At 43.5% G+C, this 21,917-nt stretch overlaps 2 protein-coding genes across 2 annotated transcripts in view; one reads left to right on the top strand and one right to left on the bottom strand.

The window, feature by feature from the left end:
* Positions 1–252: 252 nt before the first annotated feature.
* On the bottom strand, positions 253–15,238 carry lrrc57 (leucine rich repeat containing 57). Its single transcript, XM_083632276.1, has 7 exons — positions 15,089–15,238; positions 14,294–14,405; positions 12,436–12,548; positions 8,864–8,999; positions 7,439–7,707; positions 5,188–5,373; positions 253–4,287 (listed from the first exon to the last, which is right to left on the bottom strand). Exons 3-7 carry the CDS (start codon positions 12,517–12,519, stop codon positions 4,246–4,248), a joined length of 717 nt encoding a protein of 238 aa, XP_083488402.1. The 5' UTR covers positions 12,520–12,548; positions 14,294–14,405; positions 15,089–15,238; the 3' UTR covers positions 253–4,245.
* Positions 15,239–15,980: 742 nt separating this feature from the next.
* haus2 (HAUS augmin like complex subunit 2) overlaps positions 15,981–21,917 on the top strand; it is a 13,678-nt gene continuing 7,741 nt past the window's right edge. Inside the window, exons 1-2 of the mRNA XM_083656875.1 lie at positions 15,981–16,084; positions 17,373–17,464. Coding sequence (XP_083513001.1) covers positions 17,375–17,464 — 90 coding nt within the window. The 5' untranslated portion in view covers positions 15,981–16,084; positions 17,373–17,374. The remainder of the gene's footprint in view (positions 16,085–17,372; positions 17,465–21,917) is intronic.

A 21,917-nucleotide genomic window follows, 5' to 3' on the forward strand; every position in this document is an offset into this window, starting at 1 on the left:
CACTCCCACTTCCTGTTTGACTCTCTGGGCAAAGACGTAAATTACAATATCATAAATAAACAATGACAATCACATGTCAGTCATATATCACCCTGTAACACTATTGTTACAGTAGGGATGAAACAGGGTGGTTGCTATGGTTACAGTATATCAGAGTTGCTCTCAGTAAAGGAGAGAGTGGCAGCTGTTTGAATGGGAGTGATTGAGCCGAGAGTTTTGGAAAGAGAGTTTAAAAACATCTTTAATCATGATTCATGCAGCTCAAAACAGTCAGAATTAACATTAAAGGAATGGGATGCAAAATAAACAAGCAAAGACCTGAAACAAGGCTGAACTGTCCTTTAAACTCTCAGCTGGTCGTTAAACAACAGAGTTAACAAGCGTTTTGACACAAACGGAAGTTAAACGAAAAATTACAATTAATGTTACAGAAACATATTAAATAAAACCATTAAATAGAAGTTAAACATTTCTGGACCATCAGCTGCATGCTGCAAAGAGAACAGTGAATTAAAACATAATTTCCTTTAATAGGATTAATAAAAATAAAAAAAACGCTTTGTCATCGTCTCCTATATATATATTGTATACAACTTCATTTAAACTGTCCAGACTGACAAAACCACAACTCACACACAGAAGAAGAGTTCAGATCAAAAGTTGGCGCAGCACACAATTGCTCAACTGTGATGTCACTCAGGCAGTTGTGATGTGATCAGTGATGTCACTCGAGCAACTGTGATGTAGTATGAGCCGATGGCACACAGTTGCACGGGGACACATTTGCACAACTGTGAATTGTTCAACTGTGATGTCACTCAGGCAGTTGTGATGTCATGAGTGATGCCACTCGAGCAACTCTGAATACTATAATTGGAGAGCCGATGGCACACAGTTGCACAGTTGTTCAACCGTGATGTCAATTGGAGCATATTTCTTGGTAAGGAATTTATTCCCAGATCTTTTGCAATATTCCCTGACTGATATATTGAATATTTACCTCCGCCAAGGAGGTTATGGTTTTGGTGCCATTCGTTTGTTTGTTAGCAGGATTAAAACTACTGGGCCAATTTTCATGTAACTTGGTAGAAGGGTCTAGCACGGGCTAAGCAAGAACCCATTACATTTTGGCGCGGATCCAATTCAGGTCAAGGAAGGGGGCAGGGCTAGGGAAAAGTGGGTGGGTTGGGGTCAGGGTTCTGATCAGACTCTGAAAATTTGCATATCATAGCAAACTGTATAGTATTGGCCTTGGTGCTCTCCGAATTCACTTCTAGTTGATATCTGATATAAAGGTCCAAGCGTTCTCCTCCTCTGTTACTGATACTAGAAATCAAATCAAATTATGCGTCTTTTTAACCCTTGTACCGTGCTTCAAGTGTCTTCATCAAAAACGCCCATCAAAATATTATGAATATTGCATTCCAATGTTTTTTTTATGAACTTCAGTCCTGATCATAATGATCAAACATTCAATTATTTTCAGAATTTTAACCCTTACTCATTTTTATAAAATAAAGCACACAAAGTTTTTTATTTTTTCAATATATTAAATGCCGTGTTTTTTGTTACCATTATGTGACAAGTGTCCTCGTCCAAAATGGCCATAAAATATTATATGTGAATGTTGCAATTCAATTATTTTTTAAATCAACTTCATTCCTGACCATAACTCCCAAATATATATATCTATTTATTTGGTGGGGAAATGGGGGGTTGTTTGTCATCAAAGCCTGAGCCTGATTAGCATCAACATTGATTTTGTCGGATTATTCTTTTTTAATCCCATTGTCACTGTTATGTGACAGAAATGTCCTCATCCAAAACTGCCATAAATATGATCAATTATTAAAGTGGAGTTGAGGCGGATCAGTGACATGAGGATACGTTAGTTTGGACAGATGTGAGCTCTTCTTCGTGTGGTGATGAGAAGAGAGGAGTGTTCAACTGCAGATCAATCAGTCTGATCGATCGTATTCTGTCAATATGAATATTAATGTTGTTGATTAATAATTCATTATGAATATTAATGTTCATTAATAATAATTATTCACGTCAGAGCAGCATCTGTCCCTGAGCCATGTGTTTCTCCTCCTCTGTCTGATGGAAACACACCCGATGCCAATGTGCTAATTCATAACAGACTCAACAGTCAGTCAGTCAGTCAGTCAGTCAGTTAACCCGTTAATGTCCACAGTGGAATTTTACCATTTCCTTTACTGCAGTCAAAGCCCCCCTCCAATCAGTGTTTGTACCTGTTTAACAGGTGTTTAACTGCTGTTTTCCAAACACTCTGTGGGCGCTGGTTAATAGTCGTACGTCACCTGATTCTGTGCTACACTATTTGCGTAAGCTAAACCGCACAAGTTTGCGTTAACATTCTTTAGTCGTTGGTCACAAGCGGTTACAGGAACCTGTATTTACAATAGTGCTTTTGTGAAAAATGATGAAATGAGTAACTCCATGTGACTAATGACTGAATATAGTATGATACAGAAATGACCATCTCAAAAACAACAAGGATCAAATGCTTGGTACCAAAATAACTTAAATTTCAATATGTGCAGTGATCCAGTTTATCTGATATTTAGCATGTCAAATGAATGTTAAAGTCCCTGGAAACCAAGCATAAATATGTGTTTTGAGTTCGTCCCGCGACACAAAACCCTGTGTTATTAATGGTCATTAATGGGTTAACAGTCAATCAGTGAAAAACACATTGGCAATCAATAGTGCTTTTCTGGTGTTAAAGGACCAATGTGTAGTTTTTAGAGCTATCTAGCTACAACCCACTGAATTCCCCTCTGTGAGGGAGAACCGACGGCGGCAGCGAAAAATGCAAAAATGCCCTCTCTAGAGCTGGCGTTTGGTTTGTCCGTTCTGGGCTACTGTAACAACATGGGGGGGGGGGGGGGGGGGGGCTGCGTGGAAGGGGACCCGTTCCCTATGGAGATATAAAGGGCTCATTCTAACGTAACGAAAACACGATTCTTATTTTCAGGTGATTATACACAAATTAAAAAATACTGTGTTCAGGGTTCCCACGATATTGTTATTTATTTATGTATTCATTTTTGTAAACATTGTACCATGATTGGTCGAATACCATTGAACTTCCTTCTGGTAAGATGACAACTTCTCCTGTCTAAATCTTAAAGAATGGCTTTACCGGTAATCAACCCACTTTGTATCATTAATAATCTCTGTAATAATATAAGCACATGGACAGTGTTTACCTTCTCTCTGTGTTTTCCTCATGGAGATCTCCCATTTCCTCCTTTGGCAAAGCGCTCCGTTCTGACGCGTTTTATGTCACAACGCGTCACAGCTGCGGAAGTTCTGCTGGAGACGTGGAATCTGCTCTGCTTTTATTAAGTATAGACACTGCATGAAATAGGCCACGCCCATCACGGGGGAAAAGCTCCGTTCATTTCCACACACAAGCGTCATTTTCCTTGAATTAAACATAGCTAAAAGCTGTTGTGTGGTGGGCTGCGCAGACAACAAATGTAAAAAATCGCCAGTTAAAGTTTTTTTGTACTCCTGAGCAAAACAAGGAAGCCATTGAGAATTGGCGAGAAGAAAAATGTGGATCTAGCTGTCAAGGAAGTAAGTTGGAGTGTTCATCTTCCGTATCTACGATCTTTTTGTGCACGCAACATAGGAGAACGCCAGGATTGGAGGGGGGGTTCTGTTTTCCCCCGTCTTGGGCGTGGCTTCTGAATGATGACGCGTTACGCAGTGTCTCTATGCGCACATCCACAGAGAATGCATTGAGAGCCTTAACGAGCCTTAATGACTTGCAGCTGGTGGGGGAGTTTCTGCAGACAGGAGCAGGAGCATTTTTCTCCATGAGGTAAACAGAGAGAGAAGGCAAAACACTGCCCATGTGCTTATATTACCAAGATTATATACTATGATACAAAGTGGGTTGATTACCGGTAACGCCATCCTTTAATGGTCTTGAGTACAGACTGTCTCTGGAGCATTTGGAGACTGGAAGAGATAGACTGGCTTGAGAGACTAGATATCAGGCTAAATTCTACAGACTGGACCTTTAACTCCGTACTGTTAAAGCTGTGGAGTGTTGAAGCGGCTGGACGCCTCGCAGCCTGCAGCTCCTCCAGCAGGGGGCACCAGCAGTCAGTGTGTGTAGCAGTGGAAGCGACTGGGGTTAAGATGTGGCTGCAGTTCAGCCTGGGGCATGCGGGCGGCGCTCCGCTCCGGCTCCACCGCTGATCCGTCTCAGGTGAACTTCTTCTTGGTGGCGGTGAAGCGCTCCATGTACTGAGAGAGAAACACCAGAAGAAGAGACTGTCAGACCTGGGCCCGCATTCACAAAACACTCTTAATGAGCCACTTATGAGTATCTATATACTGTATATGCAAATTAACAATGTTGTGTTAACAATAATGGGGCTTTAAGCCGCCAGTGCTGAATCGATGTCTGTGTAAAAAGGGTAAATCCAGCAAGATGGGACAGGGGTGTGTCGCAGATAACCCGCTCGGCATGTAGGACTGAACAATATAAAGAAAAACATTTAATTGTGATTATTTGACAGAATATTGCAATTGCGATTTGTATCTTTGCAGGTTTTTCTTGTAATAAATATTTTGGAACTTTACTTGTTTTTGTGTGTGTGTGTTTTTTTTTTAAGAAAGGCGATTGTGTTGTCTGTTCAGGATTTACTGAGTAAAAGGTTCTGATTCATGGACCAAAGATTATCTGCAGCTGTCAACTCCAGTCTGGACCAAAATCACTATCTACTCACCCCCATGCTGATGGGAGGATGGGTGAAGTTTTTCAGTGTACGAAACCCCGTCCTGGAGTAATCCCATAATCCAAGTCTCCAGAAGCCCCGAGATGTCAAGTTGACTTGGAAAATATGCCATTTACACCATGTTTTTAGAAGAAATCTTAACTGGAGCCGTAAGCTTAAAGTGAAAGTGAACACGGGACTTTCAGCTCACGGCTACAGTGAAGATTTCATCTACAAACGATCTACAAATGATGTATTTTCAAGTCAACTTGGACTTGGATTACACCAGAGGAACAGTATGGAAGCGTTTTGTTTTTTCACTTATCCTTTAACTGCAGCCTTTGCGATTTGGTTGCAGAAGTTCACGTTCGCATTTTGGGTTAATTCAGCTCTATGGGCCAGATGAGACTGACTTCACGGTGCTCACCTTGTCGTAGCCCTCCAGGTCCCTCATATTCTTCACCTCAAACAGGTTCCCCTCCACAGACAGCAGAGACACCTGGGAGGAGCCCAGCACAGCCACGGGGATGGAGGTGAGCTCCAGACAGTTCTCCTCCAGACGAAGAACCTTCAGCCGCGGACAGCGAGAGACTTCCGCTGACACCAGAGAGATCTGAGGGAGAGAGGAGGAGAGCTTCTAGAACCTGCTTTAAAGGGCTGGTGGTACCTGGTTCTGGTTTAAAGGGACAGTTGATTTGATTTCGCACAGCAAAAAAAGAAAACAAAAACACAATACAGAAATCAGAGGGTAGTGCTAGGAGAGAAGGGAGGCCCGGAGGGCTTATACAGAGTCCGCCCCCATGATGGTTAGATCATATACGAATATATACAGTATACAGTATGTATAGACGGTTTTAACTTGACAACAAAAACATTCTTCTAAATTGAACCCCAGCTCACTTCCTGTTGCAGTGTTTGACAGAAGAAGAAAAAAGACATAAGGTGGAGGAGTGAGTGACCATTCTGTGAAAACAGTCTATGAGGGTTTTGCTCTACAGCCGTTAAGGGTTATAGGTCACTTTTCTAAGTTTAGAAAAACATTGAGACGGTCAAAGTAACCCTTGAGTGCTCAGTTTATCAAAATAACGGCTATTTAGAAATCTGGTTTTCGTTTTTGGAGATCTGAAGAACCAGGACGAGTCAGTCACCTCAGCTGACAGAAGCCAGGCTGTGAGCAGCACGGCCGGGTATATGTACACACACACACACACACACACACACACACACACACACACACACACACACACACACACACACACATACATACATACATACATATATATATATATATATATATATATATATACATACAGTATATATCTATATATATAATGTACTGTATATATATACTGTAGATATAGACCCTGGTTTCTTTAAAGTTGCCATCCCTGAGCTGTACAACAAACTGAGATACGCGGTTCAAGTTTTGATCTCAGAGGGCCATGACTTTGCGCTGATGAGCGACATGTGGTAGTGTGAATGACACCATATATTATGTCGCTGATGGTTCATTTAATATACAAGCACCGTTCAGTTGTCCTTTTTATTTAATGTTATTGGTGGTTTGCAAACCAGCTTAGAGGTGCATTATCGCCACCAAGTGGACTGGAGTCATTTATGAGCTCCACTGGGAAGCGTCGCTCAAAATGCGACACCTAGTGGTAAAATTCGGTGTACCAGTTAGGTGCGGTTTAATGTATAATATCGAACTGGTTTATAAAAAAATAAAACAGGCCCATGCCTAGTGTACTGGTGCCTAAACAGTGCCTGAACCGTTACTTTTTTTTAATTTAAAGTCCCTGGAAACCAATTTCCAATTTAGGGTCTTATGTGAGTAATTGTGTGCCTCAGAAAGTAGGGGACATTAGTTTCAACCCAAAGCCCCAAAATCACCACTTTTCTACAAGGTCTGGATTTCCACTTCCTCATTGAAGAGAGCAGTGCGCGAGGTGCTCAAATGAATGATCTTATCACGTCATAAGATTTAATCGAATCACACACACGCACGCACGCACACACACACACACACACACACACACACACACACGCACAGTAGCGCTGTGCACTCGCAGCGGCAGTCTCTCTTCCTCTCTGTCAGTATGCGCCGAGCAACGAGCGAACACACACACACACACACACACTCCATCTCTCTTTCCTTCTCTCTCTCTCTCGGAGGAGACCTGCAGTCCTCCACGCACACACACGGGACATGCCCACACAGTCCGCGGGAGAAAAGATCTAATTGATTCTCATGACTTTTGCCATGACTGTCAAACCTAAATTTATATACTTTGCGACGTTCATCATCGTTCAAATTTGGCTGGTGGCTTATTAACATAGGTTCCTGTGATGTGATGAACTCAAAATGCTAAATAATAAAAAAAATATTTCTGGGTTCCAGGGACTTTAAAGCTAATTTAAAGTGGACTTTTTATTTTATTTAAGGACGATTTCAAATGGAGTGTGAATGAACGTGACGCGACGGTTTCGGAGCACCAGGAGGTGGATAATGGGATTATTAGTGGCATGGTACCTAAAAGAGGCACCTAAATCTGCGGTGCAATTCCGTACCGGTAGTACCGGTTGTAAAGGTACCGACCATAGCTCTAACGGGTTTCGTACCCAACCCTAGTTCTGGTTGAGGTGGTCGTACCTGGTTCTGGTTGAGGTGGTCATACCTGGTTCTGGTTGAGGTTGATCTCGATGGCCTGCAGCTCAGAGACCTCTGGTGGGACGTTGTGGATGTGGTTCCGGGACAGATCCAGCAGGTCCAGGTGCCTCAGGGTTCCCAGGCCGGGGGGGAACTCTCTGAACTGGTTCCCGGCCAGGCAGAGGGTTCGCAGGGCACGCAGATCGCCTAGCGTTGCCGGCAGCGCACACAGACGGTTCCCACTCAGACTCAGGGTCTCCAGCTTCTTCAGCTTCCCCAGCTCCCCAGGCAGAGCGGCTGAGGAGAACACAGAACCAAAGAGTATTGACGGCAAGAGACAAAGCTCCGCTGCTTTTTTGACAACAGCACTGCCGCCATTTTGACCTGAAAAACACCTCCTTGCGCCAATGGGACAACAGCAGAGAACCATGACAGCCAATCAGAGGTAGTCTCCTTCAGCCAAAATGGCAGATTTGCTGTGCGCTGATGTTGCAATGGAACAACCTATTAACCTGGCTTCGGTTCTTATCAATGTAAGTTCTTTGACAGAACGTTACACGAGCAGCGTCAAGCTAGCCACAACCACAAATTTCAAAATAAAAGTCTAATTGAGAACACCTGTTTATTTCTTTTATTTTTTTAAATCCTATAATATTCTTATTGAATGCAAAGTGTCTTTCTAGCACTCAAATCTCCCTTTTTTATTTTAATCAGCACTGGGTCAGTACATGAAAGCTTTTTTATTTGAATCAGCACTGGGTCAGTACATGAAAGGTGGTGTTTCAGCGACCCAGTGGTAATTAAAAAGGGGGGAAAGGAGATTTTAAGTGCTAGAAACTAGCAAAGATAACGCTTGTCCTTGCCCTTGTGTTCGGCCACAGCTCTGGCATTTGCTCGCGCCGTATCTTTCAGGAAGTGTAAAGAGCACCCCCTGCAGGTGACCTGACGGAGATGCATTTTTCAATGAGGAAATTAGGGCTGATTATTTGCCGAATGCACAGATTAATGGCCAAACTTGGCCATGCTGCACAATGGCTGTGCAGCCTCCACTGCACGGATACATGTAAGCTGGGGGCGGAGCGTCCGCAAAACGTGCTGCAGTTGAGGGCGAGTTACGTTGAGGAGCTGTGGGCGGAGCAACTGCAGCTCCAGGGAGAGGTAAATGGTGATTTTTTTTTAAATGCGTGTTTCATATCTGATCGTGGCAGAGTTCTTTGTATGTACATCAAACACATATACAGTATGCTCGTGTTTTTCGATCTGTTGGTGAGCTATTCTCGACGAATTTTTCAACATTTATGGTCTGGGGAAGAAACAAGACGTGGAAATGTCTGTCCCCGCTGGCCAGCCTGCAGCACACAGTCCATACGGGTTGGGCGTGCAGAGAAGACAACATTTACACTTGATACACTGCACAGGTATTCTGCTAGTACATCACTTTCATGTCACTCACTGAGCTTGTTGGAGTTGAGCGTCAGACTCTTGAGCTGCAGGAAGTTCCCGATGGCGGGGGGCAGAACCTCGATCTTGTTCCCCGACAGATCCACCGTCCGCAGGTTAGAGGTCAGCCTCTGCAGTTCCTCTGGGAACTAAACAACAACAACATAAACATAAACAACATTAAAAAACAATAGGGCTGCAACCAGGGTTGTAGTGGTAAATACAGAGGTGGGTAAACTATCCAAGGTGAGTAGTTTACCCACCTTGTTTCCCCTCATTCATTGATACAGTTGATTTGTTTCAAAGAGGTGGGTAAAGAAGTGTGTTTACTTGCGTTTACCCTCCACTACACCCCTGGCTGTAACTGACGATTAATGTCATTATCGATTAATCTGTGGATTATTTTCTTCGGTAATGGATTAGTTGTCTATAATGGTCTGTAAAATGGTGCTTCACAAAGCCTTCAAACGTCTGGTTTTGTCCACATCCACAGATACAGTATTCATCTTAGAGGAGTAAAGAAACCACAAAATATTCACATTAACTCATTCACCGCCAATGACGTCTTTGACGTGTTATCAGCAATGGCCTTCCCCGCCAAGGACGTGTTTGACGTGTTTTTGTTTTTATTGGTGCAGCGCCTGCAGCAAACACTTGCCCAGCCTGTCACACAGACACAGGTCCCTGCCTTCAAAGGGTAGCCGACAGCACGCGATCAAACACATACCGCAGCTGTTGTTTTGAAATTGAGCAAGAGGGAAAGCAGAGAACGGGTAACGCTTCCTTGTGCAGACAGGAGAAACGCAATTGAAACGCCGAGCTGGAGTCGCCTTCCTCTGTGCCAGCCAGGAGAAAACGGGAGAAAGTAATCAAGAGATGTGTTTGATCATCGGAGGAATGAGGAAATGATCGATCAGTTTGCGAGGGCGGTGAGGACGTGTTGAATAGCCGAGGGGAAAACGGGAACGATCATAGATATGACAGGGAGACATGGAAGAGGGCGGTGTACCAGAACAAATCAAAATAAACACAGGAACAGCTAGGCAGCAGCGGGCAGAAGGCACTCACAGCAGCCCGCTGTCCTTCTCAAGAGCTCTTCAGTTGGTTCATGAAATCGCTGGGCTGCTCGCCCTCCAGTGTTGCTCCTGGCCAATCCCAGCGCCACAGGGCGTGGTTATTGCTTATCCTATGTTGGGTTAGAAATCTAAAAGGGGGATCGTGTGTGTGTGTGTGTGTGTGTGTGTGTGTGTGTGTGTGTGTGTGTGTGTGTGTGTGTGTGTGTGTGTGTGTGTGTGTGTGTGTGTGTCTGTCTGTCTGTCTGTCTGTCTGTCTGTCTGTCTGTCGGTGTGTCTGTCTGTCTGTCTGTCTGTCTGTCTGTCTGCACACTCACCCCGAGTAAACTGTATTGTTGAATGTAAAAAAAAAGCACTTCATGTGTGTATATATATATATATATATATATTATTTTTTTTTGTCATTTGTGTCCTAACGAATAATATTTACATGTCTGATGTCAATACAGTTCAAAATAAAAGAATTGAGAGTGAGTTATGCCTGAGATTGTGCCCTTTTACAAAAATGCTTTTTTCTCCCTTTTCTCTTCCCAGACAGGCTTTTTTGGTGAACATGGGGTGTATAAAAAGGGTTATAAGTAGAGTACAGAACATGCTAAAAGCTAACTTTCTTTTTGGGGGTGAAAGTAGAGACTTAGATCTTCATTTCGAGGTATTGGACATCACTGTAGTCCTAGTACAGAATTTACTGTGGGTCTTGAAAGGTGACCAAACATTATGGAAATACTTGGCCTGTGCCAAAAATGCCAGTCAGATATTGGCAGTGAATGAGTTAAGGCTGGCCTGGAACCAGAGAATATTTGACTTTTTCTGGTTGGGGGGGGGGGGGGGGGGGGTGTATTGATGATCAAAATAGTTGTCGATTAACTTTCTGTCGATTGACTAATTGATTAATCATTGCAGCTGTAATAGACATCCACAACAATATTAGTCCCAAAACATGAAACGTACATCAGTCTCTCTCCAGTCAATTTCAAAACACTTCAACATTCAGAAGCTGTAAAATCAATCACTAAAGTCCTAGTCTCGCTTGCCAGACTCTCTCTCCACAATGGGGGGGGGAGTCTGGCTGTACTGGCTGGCACTCTGGTATAGCGGGGGGGGGGGGGGGGAGGGGCTCTGTTTACCTTTACAACCAAACACCGAAAGTACCAAGCTGGCACATTTCAGATCCAATCGTTTTCAGCATGTAGCAACAAGCTAGCATTGCTGATGATGTTGTTTCACAGGAGCGCAGGCATTTGAGATAGACAGATTCAACACGCACAGCGGCAGTCGGCAGAGGCATTTGAGATCGACAGATTCGTCACAAAGGGAACGGAAAGGAAATCCAAAATATGGCCGCAGCCGGTCAGAGCGGGTCGGAGCCAATGGCAGAGCTTGCAGGGAGTGGAAAGGGTTTTTCTTCCGCTGCTGTCTGAAATGGACGGCACCAATGGCAGAGCTTCTACCAGCAGCCTGTTTCCATGCAGCCAGACTTCTCTCCCGGCAGGAAGGGAAGTCTGGCAAGTGAGACTACTAAATTCCCTAAACTGTGGATCTCACTGGCTGCCTCTGGATAATGAAAAGCTCTCTTGGTATTTTTTTTTTAAGCAAATTAAGACATATCTTTTGAATCTGGCTTTTAGTTTGGAATAATGTTATAGTCTTAGTTTTTAAATTGTATTCATTTTATTGGCTCATTTTTTGTTTTGGTAACCTCTTATTGTTGTAATTTTGCTATGTGAAGCACTGTGTGCTACATGTTTGTATGAGGCAGTGTTGTAGTCAAGTCACTATATCTCGAGTCCAAGTCGAGTCTCAAGTCCCCAAGTCTCAAGTCCCCAGTGTTCCAGTCTGAGTCCAAGTCACCAAAGAAGATTCCGGGGCGAGTCCCCATTACCTGAGTGCGAGTCAGGAGTTACTGAACATAATAATAATAATAATATAATAATAATAATAATAATAATAATAATAATAATAATAAATTGAACTTATATTGCGCTTTTCAAAGAACTCAAAGATGGTTGAACATGAACATGAGTGTGACTCCACATGTAGGTGGAACACACATGCCTGCCCTTGCACAAAATTGAATAATGTCATGGAATTAATTAGATCGATTAATTAAATAGCTTATTCCAAATTATTAGGGCCCGGCCTATTACAACAACAACAAAATAATAATGTCTTTATCTAAATTAATCGAGTCCTTGTCTACAACTTTCGAGTCGGAATGCATGAGTCCAAGTCCGAGTCCGAGTCATCAGTGCTCAAGTCCAAGTCGAGGCACGGGTCCTGAAAATGAGCCCAGGACTCTAGTTGAGTCGGACTCGGACTGGACTCCACTGGTATGAGCTGCTATAGAAATAAAATGAAGTTGAGTCTGGCTGGACTACACTGGTATGAGCTGCTATAGAAATAAAATGAAGTTGAGTCTGGCTGGACTACACTGGTATGAGCTGCTATAGAAATAAAATGAAGTTGAGTCTAGCTGGACTACACTGGTATGAGCTGGAGTTGAGTCTGGTACCTCTGGCAGTCCCTTCCCAGTCAGCTGGAAGACTCCTGTCTTCTGGGAGGTCTCCAGGTGAGACTTCAGAGCACTGTTCCCCATCTGGAAACCTCCTGACTCTGGTCCTGGTCCTAGGGGTGGGCGATAAGGCAAGGCAGGATTATATCCAGGCTGCCCACACATTTTCATTGGTGACATTTCAAAACATTTCCATGACTTTTCAATGATCCATAATAGGATTTCCATGTGAGGCGGTGACTCTCAATCAATAGCAGAAATGATTACTACACTGGACAAATAGGACACACCTCTTTATATTGGATTTTAGTGCTTTCAGTCACTGCATCACATTACATGGAAGCTATTGAAATAAAACATGAGATTTTCAATATTACCGGTAATATAAAATACAAGAAGCACTCAAATCCAATATGAAGAGGTGTGCCAAATAGAGTACCACAGGAATGAGTCCGGAAGTAGCACTTTGGTTCGTCAGCGGAAAAGGCTATGTGGTTTTAGAATGGGGATTTCGCTTAAATGCATTGAAATACGGTCTGTGGTTAACAAAGGTTTATGGGAGTGATCATTTGTATTTAGCAGGTTAATCTTCCAAATGTGGACCACTTTTATGACTTTTGAATTTAAATGCGTATTTTTTTAACACGATTTTCAGAAAACGTTTAAAAGGTAGTCCTCGTTTGTGAACACAAATTACCACTCCCATAAACTTTTTGTTAACCACAGATTTTAGAAATCCCCATTCTAAAATCCCATAGCTTTTCCCCCTGAGGATCCAACATGGTGGTGATTTCTTTCTGGTTAAGCCTGCAAAAATATGTCATCCCTGCGGTACTCTATTTGTCCAGTGTAGTAATAACTTCTGGTACTGATTTTGAGTGAGATCAGTGGGTCACATTACATGGAAGCTATTGCTATTACCGTACATACAACAAAATCCAATTACTTTTCCAAAACTTTCAAGGATTTTACTAATGCCATGACTTTTCCAGGCCTGGAAAACAAGATTTTGAAATTCAATGTATTTTCCAGGTTTTCCATGACAATGGGAACCCTGCGAGATGGCAAAAATATCATATCAAAAAAAAATTCAGGCAGGATCCCGATCCACCATCTTATCATGATTATTTTTCATGTTGTTTAAAGATGTTCCCTGTAGTAATGGGTACCACGCTCTCTCTCCTTTGAGAGAGCCTGGTGACGCGAGGTTATGATCGAGTGACACAGAAGTCAGCTGGTGGTGATACACTGCTGCAGATTGTTGCATTAAAGAATAAAAACCAATTCGCTTTCAATTAATTAGTAATGCACGGACAATTAATTAATATGCATCAATGTTAATAGCAGGCACTATTAACACAGTGTTTTCAGCAACTCGTTATCACACTCTGATGTTTGTTGAATGCCAATGTGATTCACTTATGCCATGCTATATTGATGGGCTACATTATTTGAATGCTCCCCTCCTATTGTCTTTCATTGTCTTCCATGGCGAAGGGGGGCCATGTCATCACATGAATTGTGTTTTGAAACTTTACATTGCGTTCGATCACATCATTCAGCAGACGCGTTCATCCAAAGTGACTTAAAATAGTACATTTTGTCAACAGCAGTGAAATCAACTGTGCAACACAGTCTGCATCAGTATACGGCAATGCTCAGGGTGGCATTATGATAGAATTCCACTCTTGAAGCAGTTTTCAGGCCCCAATAACGCTGTTCTCATGGAAACAGAAGGCCCAAACACAACAAAAGTTTGCTGTTTTATGCAGAGTGTGTTGTCGTGTAAACTAGGCCTAAGACCATATCGTCTCATATCACGATCTTGATATAATATCGCTAGATTGCCCAGCCCTACCTCCGGCCCCTGGTCCCCCGACACACACAGCACCGCCCCGGGACACTGAGGTGGAGCTGCTGTGACGGGACAGAGTCTGTCCACACAGCTTGTCTCCTGCACAGCTGAAGTCCTGCAGGAGAAGATCAGACCATGCAGGTCAAACTGAGTGTAATTAAAATGTCATTACACGTACAGTAACATTTAATTCATTGTAAACTTATTGATGATTCTAATGGCACATTTCACATCCATGAATGCAAAATAATCAAAAATACCCTGAAATGTTACTAGATTTGTGTGAATTTAAAGAAACATTTTGAGACTCTCAAAAATCTAACTGTACAGTGAAATGTTTAAGTTTATTTATCCCAACTGTTTTTTGTAATTAATAGTATTACTTTTATTTGATTGCCTTTTGGTATACCACTCTGCTGAGCACATGTCGCAGTTTGTATTTTAATGTTTTTTCAATCCGCCCTTTTCACAGCAGCAATTTTGTGTCTAAAATTCAGGGAGTAACACAGGTGCAAGCAACATTAATGAGGGGCCCAGCTGGAACACCTAACACTACATGGATTTGAAGTTGGAACCCAACACGACTGGAAACGCTAACGTTAGCTAAACAGCTAACTGTTAGCTGCCTGAAGCAAGTTACCAACCTGAAGAGACGGTAAACAAGTCATATCTTTAAACCACTTTAACCGAAACCAATAAGCAGCTCACACACTCACTGCGAGACAAGCCCTGCTGGTTTGTTTACATCAGCGTTAACCAGCTAGCTTAGCTAACACAACAGTTGTAGCTACAACTTACGTCAGAAAAACAGGCGTCAAACTGGAGCTGTTCGTCCAAACCTTTAATAAAGTTCCTAAAAGTGAAATGTTTGCTAAAACACAGCTAATGTGTGAAGTTAAGCTGCCGAGGCGTTAGAGACAGCAGGGTAATCCACTCCTGCAGCTAGCCTAGCAGAAGACTGCTGCTACTCCTAGTACCAGTGTCAAGCCAGAGACCTTTAATAGAGAGACGCCTCACTCCAGGCTCCGCCAATAATAAGGAATTGTACTCTTTCGGTCTCCTAAATGGGTGTGGTCATCAGCCTGTGATTGGCTGTCTGTCAATGGTATGAAACTCCATTGGCTAACCAGTCTCCGAAGTGGGCGTGGTAGTGGCGAAACTTCAGATACAGGAAGTGACTGGAAGTTGGGGTGTCTTCAATGCAATCCAACTGTACCGGAGTATGTAGAACAGGATCAAGTTTACGTTACATTAATCTAGGAAAGAAATTAAATAAAAATAAATAAAAACAGAATAAAATGTCATAAACTACTATATTCTATAAAACAACCCCGTGTCTTTTAATAATTATATCTCCTTTTGTTCCTTCCAAGTCCCAGCCTCGCCTTGCCCCTTTCGGAACTGCTAACATAGCTCACGCTACGTGAGCTATGTTAGCAGTTCCGAAAGGGGCAAAGCCTCGCCCAGCCTCTTTCACGGCTTTGTTGCAAACTTAACATTTCTTCATTATGTAACACAGTGCATTAATACGTGTTCAGTATTTTCAACAATATTACACCGTCGACTTTATTATATAGAAATATCGCACATTTGTAGTGTGCTCTCACCTCCTCTCTGCTAGGGGGCAGTGTAGTCAAACCCTATGGTCTCCTGCTTACACCAAGGAAGTGACTGTTAAATCTGCAGTAGAAGAAGAGCAAAGACAAAAACAAAGCGCGAGACGAGAGCTGAGCTAGGTCGAGAAGAGCTAAACTGAGCTAAACTCAGCTGACGGTTTGAGACAGAGAATCTGCGGTAAGAAGAGACAACAAATCACGTTATTATGATTAACACTCACTACACATAATCACATTAGAATTTCCCTATCTGTTCTGTTTCAGTTGATTGAGTAGTAGTAGTAGGGGTATCAATAGGACGAATCAGCGTGACGTCACTTGCCACCCAGAAATACGGAACCCCGCGGCAGTTAATAGTATGAGTTGTGCCAAACAAACGTTAATATCTCAAAAACTATACATCACATCGCTTATATTTTGACATTCTGAGTGAGAGCAGAATTAGCTCAAGAGTTTGATGTATAATATATGCATGTCGTGTTAAAGTTGTGTGAACTGTCGCAGTTTTTAAAATGTAAACAGAATTAGCCGGCTAGAGTCAGACACACAAGCCTCGCGCCACTTGGGCTCCATAGGGTTCCATTGCCATTGCCACCCAGTGACGCTGTTTGTTTACCAAAATGCTGCTCGGCTGATCGCCTCAGTGGTGTCGTGGTCCCCTGGAGAAGTGGGTAGACTTTAATTTACGCCCCCCCGGGCGCTTTCTGAAAAATAAGTAGGTAGACGGCATCTACCTGCGTCTACCCTCCACTACACGACTGAATAGCCTCAACGTGAGACTCATCAGTCATTCTTCCTTCTTCGTCTCCGATGCGCGGCCCCTATATCCACTGGGAGGTCGGCTCAAATGGCTGCACGCGATATATACACGTTATCAATCACAATAAAACTGTACCTACCTCCAACACAATGTTGTTATCCAAGTATCCGGGACCATGGTATTCCAAAAATATTCCGTAGTTTCCAATACTGAGCCCTTCACATGTCAGTGCAGAGGTTTTTAGCTCAGACACAGCCTTCTTCGGCTGAGTCATTTTGGCTTTCAACTGCTCCACAGTGCTCAGTGGTTTGGTGGTGTACTGCAGTTTTTATAATTTTGAGCATCGGCTCCGGCATGTGAATAAGGGCTCAGTATTGGAAATTACGGATTTTGGAATACCATGGCCCCGTGTGACTGCCCACACCTGCTGCAGGCAATTAATTGCCCCGTTATTACTGACAGTCCAACTGGGACATGAGGCTCCACCCCAATCCAACCATAAATGGTCAATGCCAATTTACCACTGATGCATATCAATGAGCCTGATTATCAATTGAACAGGGAAACTGCGTCGTTCTTTTAGGTCATCCTTAGTAGGCATCCTACACAGTTTGAAAAATTAGACCCCTGATCTCTGGTCTAAAGTCTGAATTTATTTTGGGATGTTTTTACTGTGTGTGTGTGTGTGTGTGTGTGTGTGTTTCAGAGATGAGCCAGCAGCAGGACTTGTGTGTGTTCTCTGTGTCTCCTGCTGCCAAACTGCTGACCAGGTGTGTGTCCAGAGGAGCTGTGAGCCAGGTACACACACATGCACACACACACACAAATGCACGCATGCACACACACACAGAGCAATGGGGCGCATGGAGAAGCTCTGCCTGGAGTGCTTTTTGTCAGGAGAAATCAAAAGCGGACCATGATAATGTTACCTGACGTTAGCTTAATAGCTGCTAGCTCTGTAAGCAGCTGGTTAGCTCTTCTAGCATCACCTGATGTTAGCTTAGCAGCTGCTAGCTGAGTAACCAGCTGGTTAGCTCTTCTAGCATCACCTGAAGTTAGCTTAGCAGCTGCCAGCTCAATAACCTGCTGGTTAGCTCTTCTAGCATCACCTGATGTTAGCTTAGCAGCTACTAGCTGAGTAACCTGCTGGTTAGCTCTTTTAGCATCACCTGAAGTTAGCTTAGCAACTGCTAGCTCAGTAACCAGTGTTGGGACTAACGCGTTATTACCTCATTCTCTGCCAAAGACGTACCCGGACGTACTTTTAACAATGGCGTTCTGTGCCAAAGACGTACTCGGACGTACTTTCATGTTTTGGCTGTTTACATTACATCAGACACTTTCCCAGCCTGTGACATTGTTTCAGGTCAAACTGATAAAAGGAACCCGCTAGTTTAGTATTTATGGGTGGAGCCTGTGGTCGAAACAGAGTCCGACCCAGAGTTCTCGGATGGCGACGATGGCGAGGAAGACGCCGGCGTTTTTGTTGTTGCTCCACGACGGAGCGCCATGGGCGACGAAGGCTCCCCTTCACAGCGTTCTGATCCGTCTGACACAGATGAATCGGAGGAGGAGAAATGGGTGCCACTTGGAGAGAGCGATGACGATGGTAAAAAGTAGCCTATTTTTTGTATCACGTTTGAGATGAAATGATCACACACACAACATTCGAGTATAATTGTCACGCATTGTTTATAACTTATGCCGCCGGCATGACTCGCTTCACGTTTCCTCTTGTCAGCTCTCCCTCTCAAGGGAGAGCTCTGTCACACTCAAGGGAGGGGGAATCACATGGATACGTCAAACGCGTCAAACCGCGTCACACACCCGTCCCCAGCAACCAAGGCGAAACATGTGTCACATAAACATTTCAAAGTTTACAGCACTAACGTAGCTATTGTGTGATCTTCTGTGCTAACGTTAGTTATGAGAGGTAACGTGACAGCAGGTAACGTTACAGCACTCGTTATTCCTGTGTGTCTGTGTGTGTGTGTGTGTGTGTGTGAGAGAGAGAGAGAGAGAGAGTGTGTGAGTGTGACCACATAAGGGTTCGTTCCATTTGTTTATGCTTTTATCAAGCTAAGCTAAAAATCCACATGGCAACTGTAAAAGTAAATTATTTATTTGATTTTGTGCACATATTTATCATACTTTGATAAATACTGCGGCCAAGCCTCATCTGTCAAGAAACCCCAGGGGCCAGACTCTCTCTCTCTCTCTCTCTGTAGCCGCTCACTGGGCGGGATGGACCGACACAGCTCCCTCAAATACATTCTCTTATTTTTTATTTTTTATTTATTTATTTGGGAAAACAAATACTGTATAATGTGTCTGATGTCTCACTGAGGCAAAAAATAAAAGGTTCAAAAGAGAGTTCTGCTTGAAACGGTGTCCTTCACTAAAAACCTATTTTTCTCCTATTTGTGTTCCAAGGAGGGCATTTTTAGTGAAAACAAGCTAACTTCCACTGCTTGTATCTAAACAAGGAAACATGGTAGAGTTTCAGTTTTTTACAAGGGGTAAGAAGAGAGTCTCTGCTTTATTGTGAGATATGTTGTGTAATTTTATTCCTAGCACAGAATATTCTGTGGGTCCTGGAAGATCAGGAAATATGCTCAAAATCCTGGCACTGGGAGCACACAGACCGAAATTACCCTGGCAGAGAATGAGTTAAGTAACGCGTTACAGTAACTAAGTTACTTTTTGTGGTAACGAGTACTGTAACAAATTATTTCATCAGTAAAGTAACGTACTTACAATTATTGCGGTTTAAACAGGCTCGTTACTCGTTACTTCACGATTCTGTGCGGGACCCACCTACAGCACCGAGGGTAGAGAGGAAAATGCGAGTCTGACGGCGGTCTGATGAGGAAGTAATCGTGCGGCACTTCTATACTTTCTAATGTTACTGGACCAAATTCTGGTAGTAAAACGGGGTCATTTTGCGCGAGCTGTGTTGTGTACGGTAGCGGTGTTCACTTCACACCGCTCGGGCAGCTCGGCAAGTCAGCAGCATGGAGCCCTCTCCTCCTCGCTCCTCGCTTCTCTCCCTCCCAGGCTGTCTGTCACCAGTGCCCTGCTGCACCAGACAAGCACTCGTCTCTCACTCACAGATTCCCCTCGCGTTGGAGGGTGTTCACGGTGTGTTTCGCGTAGTTTGGTCATGAAATGGAAAAAAATGCCTGCAATGCAAGTCTGCTGCCTTTTGGAGATTAACTGCTATTTGCTTTGGGGCTCTGCTCTGTCCCTATAGTATCTGCAGCGCTGGGCTCTGCTGTCACTCCGCTGTTACAAAGGGTAACCACAGTGTTTATGTTGTTCAGCCAGGATATTATAGACTACTACTGATACAGTTGTTAATTATACACTGCCAAAAGTGTACTGGCTACTTTTTGAAGGCAACAATCAATATGCCTCAATGCCTAAATGTTGTGTTTTCTTGTTCCACTACTTTTCGTCGTAGTGATAATGGGTACAATGATCAAATTTGACAGTTGTCTTGTCCCACACTGTGCTACAGCAACCCCAAAATAATGTGTGTGCATTAATAAGAGAATTGAGAGTTTAAAAAAAAGTAACTAGTTACCTGGAAAGTAACGAGTAACTTAAAGTAACTAAGTTACTTTTCAGAGCAGTAACTAGTAACTGTAACTAAGTTACTAATTTAAAGTAACTTGCCCAACACTCTCAGCAACTAGCTGGTTAGCTCTTCTAGCATCACGTTAGCTTAGCAGCTGCTAGCTGAGTAACCTGCTGGTTAGCTCTTCTAGCATCACCTGATGTTAGCTTAGCAGCTGCTAGCTGAGTAACCTGCTGGTTAGCTCTTCTAGCATCACCTGAAGTTAGCTTAGCAACTGATAGCTCAGTAACTAGCTGGTTAGCTCTTCTAGCATCACATTAGCATAGCAGCTGCTAGTTCGGTAACCGCCTGGTTAGCTCTTCTAGCATCACTTGACGTTAGCTTAGCAGCTGCTAGCTTGGTAACCAGCTGGTTAGGTCTTCTAGAATCACCTGACATTTGCTTAGCAGCTGCTAGCTCAATAGTCTCGCTGGCCAGCCTCCCCTCCCTTCCGTGTCCCTTCCAGTCTGGCTGCACGGAAACAGGCTGCTGGGATAAGCCCTCCCCTGCTCTACAGCTGCTCTCCCATTTGAGCGACTGTTTCAGTTGCTGTCGGATGTCCGCTCCCCACTTGTTATTACAAGCTCTGTCATTGGCCCCGACCATGTCAATCAGAGCGGCTTCTGCTCCCTGTGTGTCGCTGTAAATAGTCCAGTGCTGCCGCAGTGAAAACAACAACGCTAACTTGCTAGCAAGCTAACGGCAGAAACCTACATGCTAGCTCATTGCTACACGCTGAAAATGGCAAGTTGGATTGTTGGAAACTATTTTCCAAGGGCACTGCCGCTACGTGCCGCCCATCGCAATTCCACAATAGAGACCTGTGCCGCCAGACTCCTCTCACGGAAGGAAGGGGAGGCTGGCCAGCGAGACTACTAGCTCAATAACCAGCTGGTTAGCTCTTCTAGCAGACAATACAGTGTTGTCGAACAAGGAAAGGCTTACCTTAACAGATTAAAACATTTCTACTCATGCGAACGGGCGGGGAGGCGATAATCGCCCCTGGGGTCCACACATCATAATGGCGGTGAACGGCACAAACTGACGTGTTGAAGACAAAAACAGACAAAGAAGACAAAAATGGTTTGTTCGTGTTGTGTTGTTATTTAATATCATTCATAACAACACTTTCACTAACGTTAGTGGAGACCAGACTAGCTAATTTACCTGTTGGACCAGACCAGACCAGAGTAGACTTGAAGCTAAATTAAGTTAACGTGGCATCAGTAGCTCTGTCTGTAACGTTAGCTCTGTAGCTAACGTTAACGAGTCTGCAAAAAAACAGCGAGTTTGACAGTTGTAAACAAACGTTATTAGCTAGCTCACACTACATGAAACAAACACAGAAGAAAGGCTAGATATGTCGGACAAGCATGTTTACCAACCGTTTGAACATTTAAATTGAAAGTAGTCGGCCGAAAACAACGAGAGGGTTTGACAGCATTTATTTGACAACACGCAAATTTAAACCTGCCGCCTTCCCGAAGTGGTACGCGGAAGTAAATGTTGTTTACATGGTGACGTCACGGTGATTTGGTCTATAGGACGAATCAGCATGACGTCACTGCCACCAGAAAAGTTGCGACATCTCCATTCACTCCAATGTACAAGTTTGTAACCTAAAAAAAGTTC

Source organism: Poromitra crassiceps, assembly GCF_964638095.1.
Source record: "Poromitra crassiceps genome assembly, chromosome: 2".
In the NCBI taxonomy this organism is placed as follows: Eukaryota; Metazoa; Chordata; class Actinopteri; order Beryciformes; family Melamphaidae; genus Poromitra; species Poromitra crassiceps.

Coding starts and splice junctions, on each gene's coding strand:
- lrrc57 (XM_083632276.1), bottom strand. CDS start 12,519: ATGGGGAACAGTGCTCTGAAGTCTCACCTGGAGACCTCCCAGAAGACA. Junction 9,000..12,435: donor CTGGGAAGGGACTGCCAGAG/GTACCAGACTCA, acceptor GTTGTTGTTTAG/TTCCCAGAGGAACTGCAGAG. Junction 7,708..8,863: donor GCTCAACTCCAACAAGCTCA/GTGAGTGACATG, acceptor TGTTCTCCTCAG/CCGCTCTGCCTGGGGAGCTG.